General features: G+C 63.9%; 1 protein-coding gene across 4 annotated transcripts in view; it reads left to right on the top strand.

Moving 5' to 3' along the window:
* Bbc3 (BCL2 binding component 3) overlaps nucleotides 1-4,713 on the top strand; it is an 8,868-nt gene that overhangs the window by 953 nt on the left and 3,202 nt on the right. The window contains exons 1-3 of one of the 4 annotated variants that reach the window (XM_004644274.2): nucleotides 15-255; nucleotides 2,720-3,008; nucleotides 4,371-4,558. In XM_004644274.2, coding sequence (XP_004644331.1) covers nucleotides 2,735-3,008; nucleotides 4,371-4,558 — 462 coding nt within the window. In that variant the 5' untranslated portion in view covers nucleotides 15-255; nucleotides 2,720-2,734. The other 3 variants (XM_023704630.1, XM_023704628.1, XM_023704629.1) reach the window with 3 other exon arrangements.

Raw genomic sequence — 4,713 nt, forward strand, 5'->3', positions numbered from 1 at the left:
GCCGGGCGGCCTGAGACTCGGCGCGAACCACATGCGAGCGGGCGCCTGGCAGGGGCTGCAGTGGGGCGATCGGCACGACGCGGACGCACTACCGGCCTGGGCAATAGCGACAGCAGTCGCCACTGAAGTCAGAGCGGCGACAGCCGGAGCCTCGGCAGTAGCAGCCGCAGCAAGCGGCGCTCGGCGGGCGCGCCCTCCTGAAGGAAGCGGCCCGCCGCCCCTCGCCGCCCCTTCCGGCGTGTTCATGCCCCCGGGGTGAGTGCGCCCCAAACGGTCCCCGCAGCGGCGATCGGCCAGGCCGGGAGGGCTCCCTGGAGGAGGTGACGGGTGTGCATTCGGAAAGCAGCGCGGGCGCCTCATCCTCACTTCACGCAGGGCCCCACCTTTGCTGGGGACTCAAGGCTGGGGCCACTGCGCGGGAAGCTTTCAGGCCGTTGGGCGCCCAGTCTGGGCGCACAGGTGCCTCAGAGGTCTGGCGGGTTTGTTTACAAACAATGGGGTGCGGGATCGGCAGCGCCCCCTGGTGGCCAGTGTGGCCCGGGGAAGAGACTCGACCCCGGATTGCCCCGGTCCCCAAAGCTGGGGGGAGGGGGCTGGGGGCGGCACCGAGGGGCGGCCACACCCAGGGCGCGCGCCCGCTGGGGGCGGCGACAGGGGGCGGCTCGCGGCTCGCGGGCCGAGGAATCTGCGGCTCCTGCGGGCGGGGGCTGCGCCCCAGCAACAGCCGGTTATTGGCCCCGCGCTTGCCTGGCGGGCGGGGCAGGCGCACGTGGCGGCGTGGGGGGGGCAGTGACAGCAGAGGGGCGTCTGGGACCGCCGTGGGAGCGCGCGAGTGCGGGGTTGTGGATCTGCAGGTGTCTCGCCTGGGTGTGTGCGTGTGTCTGGCTCCGAGTTTGTGCTGGGTCTGCAGGAAGTGGTGGTGTCAATCCGGAGGAATGTGGGGATTCGTGACCCGCCGGGGAGTCTGCGTGAGTCCCCGAGTGTCTGTGTGGGTTTGTGTCTGCGGGTGGGGTGCACCTGTGTGTGAGATTGTCTGTGCATGCTGTTGGGGCTGAGTGTGTGGGTCTGTTGCCTGCGTGTGCCACTGTGTGTAGTTGTGATGTTTGTGTTGCTTGAGAGAGCTCCTTGTGTTCATCCGTGTGTGATGCCCGAATGTGTGGTGTCGGTGTGTGCGTGTCTTGCGTGTGTGGACTGCCTTGTCTATGGCTGTCTCCGTGTGTCTCTGGGGCATGTGTCTTTGCCAGTGTTTGTGACGCTGTCCCTGACTGCCAAAGGCTGATGTGTTTTCTGTCCAGGTGTCTGAGTTGTGTGTGGCATGTGTTGGGGGCTTGTCTGGTTTCCGATTGACTTGGTCCGGGAATTGGAGAAGGAAGCTCCATGGGGTCCATGCAGTGTATTTAGTGGGTGTTGCTGGCAGCCTGAGTCTGTGTGTGTGTGTGTGTGTGTGTATGCGCGCGCACACGCGCGCACACGCGCTCGTGCTGGGTCTGAGGGGCTTGTCACTGTGATCGGCTGGCTCATGTGTGTCATGTGGCTGCGTGTGTGTAGTGTTTATGTCAGTCACGTGAGACCAGTGTTTTCTGCCAGCGCTTTAGGTGTGTGTGTGTGTGTGCGCGCGCGCGCGCGCGGGGCTGCGCGGGATTAGAGTTAGCTGTGGTGTGTGTGTGTGTGTGTGTGTGTGTATGCGTGTGTGTGTGTATGCGTGCACCCGCGCGCTCCCGAGCACTCCAGTGCTAGTGCTGACAGTTGGTGACAGTGTTTTGAGGCTGGGATGAAAGGGCAGAGGGCTGATGCCTGCTGCTCTGCTGGTGTCTGTGTGTCATTGCTGGCGTGTGTGGTGATGCGTCTAGGTCTGTTGACATGTGTCTCTGTGCCTGCTTTCCGAGTGTCCTGGGGGCTGAGTTGGTGAAGTGCAGGTGCGTTTTAGTGGAGGTGAGTGCATGTGTCTGCCGTGGGGTGTGGGAGTCCTCTGGTGTCTGGGGGTGGGGGGTCTGAGTGCAGAGGGTAGACTGCTGGAGACTTGTGGAGGTGCCTATTTAGTGTGTTTCCACGTGTGCTTGCAATGGCAGCATTGTGTGTCCTGGGTGTACCATAGCAGGGCAGTGAGTAAGGTTCCAATCATATGTGTGTCCTTGGGACAGAGTGTACAGTGTGTACAGGCTTGTGATGGTCTGTGTGTGTGCTCTCGGCATACTCAGTGGCAGTGTGCCTGAGTGGGACATCTCAATGTGTACAAGTGGCTGGCTAGTCTGGCAGTTCTGTGGGTGTCCTTGTGTGTGTGTTGTGTACTCTTCCTACACACCATATGTGCCCCAGCAGTCCTCCTCATCCAGGTCCTGAGGGACCCCCATGTGTCTGGAGGGAGCCCTGGCTGCCCTGTGTATGCCTGTCACTGTATTGGGGAAGTTGTCCCCACCAGTCATGCCATGTGTGAATCCAGGAGCAGAGTTTGCATGGAGTTTGCATGGAAGGGCTGTCACCACCCTCAGACACACCCCCTTCCATGGGGGGGGTTCTATCCTTCCTGTCCACCTTGTGCCCCAAGGCTCCTAGCCAGCAGAATCCTGTGTCATTCCCTATCTGGTGGGTCTTGTGGGGTTATCTCTGTCCCCTGCCACACACCCACTTTTCCTCCATGGCCTCCAGCATGAATGGGTAGAGTGTGTGCACCATGGGGGCTTGGCCCCTGCTTCCCGCTTACGTTTCCTGTGTCCCGCAGGCCCCAGGGAGCGCCATGGCCCGTGCACGCCAGGAGGGCAGCTCTCCGGAGCCCGTAGAGGGCCTGGCCCGCGACGGTCCTCGCCCCTTCCCCCTCGGCCGTCTGGTGCCCTCAGCTGTGTCCTGTGGTCTCTGCGAGCCCGGCCTTCCAGCCGCCCCCGCCACTCCTGCCCTGCTGCCCGCGGCCTACCTCTGCGCCCCCACCGCACCACCCGCCCTCACAGCTGCCCTAGGGGCCCCCCGCTGGCCTGGGGGTCCCCGCAGCCGGCCCCGAGGCCCGCACCCTGATGGTGAGTGCCTGCTCAGCACCCCGGATGAGCAGCCAGGGAAAGCCAGGGTCTTCAAGATTCGAAGAACTAGAGTGGGGGCTGAGGGGGGGAGGGGGCCGTCGGAGGAGGGCCACTGGGAGGGTGTGGCCAGTGTGGTCTTTGTGTTTAGAGAAGCAGGAAGCCGGGGTGGGAGACGGGGATGGAGGGGGAGGTCGAGTGGGAAGTCCCTCCTGGAATCTGACTGCAGTCCCCATCTGCAGCCCACGGCCTTTTCCGGGCCTCGGGCAACAGCTGTTTCCAACTCCCCTCCCCCAGCCATGGTCCCCCAGACCTTCTGGGGGTCGCCGAGGAACGTGTGCTGGCAGAGTGGGAGGATCGTCACCTCCAGACTTTGGGGAGGAGTAGAGGGTCCTTTTGCCTTTATTTGCATCTCTTTGGCTGGAGTTGGCCTAGGCTACAGCCCGAGACGGAAGGGGGGAGGGGCCATTGTGTTGGGAAAGTCCCCTCGGGGAGCGGGTGAGTCTCGGGGAGGGAAGGGTTAAAGGTCCCCCGCCTGATGGGCTGTTAACCCTGTGGTTCCGGGCTGCGGGGAATGACCATCCTGCTTTCTCTTCTCAACCCCCCTTTTGTGCCCGGAGCCCAGGCAGTAAAGAAAGAGAAAACTTCCTAAGCTCAGTTCCTGGCCACCAGTTGGGGTGCCCTGGACTTGGGGATCAGAGCCACAGATGTGGTAACTGAAGCCTTGGCTTTAGGTCTTAGGGAGCCCCCCTGTCAGGACCTGTTGTGACAGAGGGAGGGACACCAAAAAGCTTGGAAGGAGGTGGGGCAGGCGGCATCTCCTGGATCCCAGCCCCCAGGCCTCGCTCTCAGGCAGCCTGTCTGGCCTTCTTGTCTCCCGGCCTCTGCCACATCCGGAGGTGTGGCCTCACTGCGGTTGGACACCAGAGGGCAGGAGACCTGAGGCTTGTGACTCTGGGTGGGGTCAGTCACTGTATCCCTGTGTGACCTTGGCCTCTGGGGGGGGGGTCAGTTTGCCTGTCAAATACAGCAGCAAGATTTGACCCTATTTTGGAATAGAGGTACTTAGGCTAGATAAACGGAAGGACTTCCGGACTGACATGGGCACTGGGAAGGTAGCTGGCCAGACAGGTGGCCCATGTCCGCCTCCCCAGGACCTTCTCTGGTTTTCTGATCTGTGGCAGGGAGGGGCTGAGACCTGGCTCTGAGAGGAAGGAATCGCTAGAAATGAGGCCCGGGAAGTAGCGGAGGAGAAAGCAGGCGGCCGGGAAAAGGGAGAGGCGGGCCCAGCAGACTTGGGTTCCCCTCCGCACCTCTGAGTGCCGAGGGTGGCTGGTGGTGACCACGCCCCTCTGCCTCCACCAGGTCCTCAGCCACCTCTCTCGGCCGAGCAGCACCTAGAGTCGCCCGTGCCCAGCGCCCCGGAGGCCCTGGCGGGCGGTCCCACCCAGGCGGCCCCCGGGGTCCGGGGGGAGGAGGAGCAGTGGGCCCGGGAGATCGGGGCGCAGCTGCGGCGGATGGCGGACGACCTCAACGCACAGTACGAGCGGAGGGTGAGTGCTGGGAGGGCGGGCGGCAGGTGGGATCCCCGCGGGGAGGGGGCGGCGGCGCCCCGCCAGATGTGTGGCAGCTGCTGGCCTGTGCGGCGGGGTCGCGGCGGGGACAGGCGGGTGGGCGGCGTGCCCGGGGAGCCGCCGAGGCCTGGACC

Source organism: Octodon degus, unplaced genomic scaffold (assembly GCF_000260255.1).
Source record: "Octodon degus isolate 3935 unplaced genomic scaffold, OctDeg1.0 scaffold00197, whole genome shotgun sequence".
Classification (NCBI taxonomy): domain Eukaryota; kingdom Metazoa; phylum Chordata; class Mammalia; order Rodentia; family Octodontidae; genus Octodon; species Octodon degus.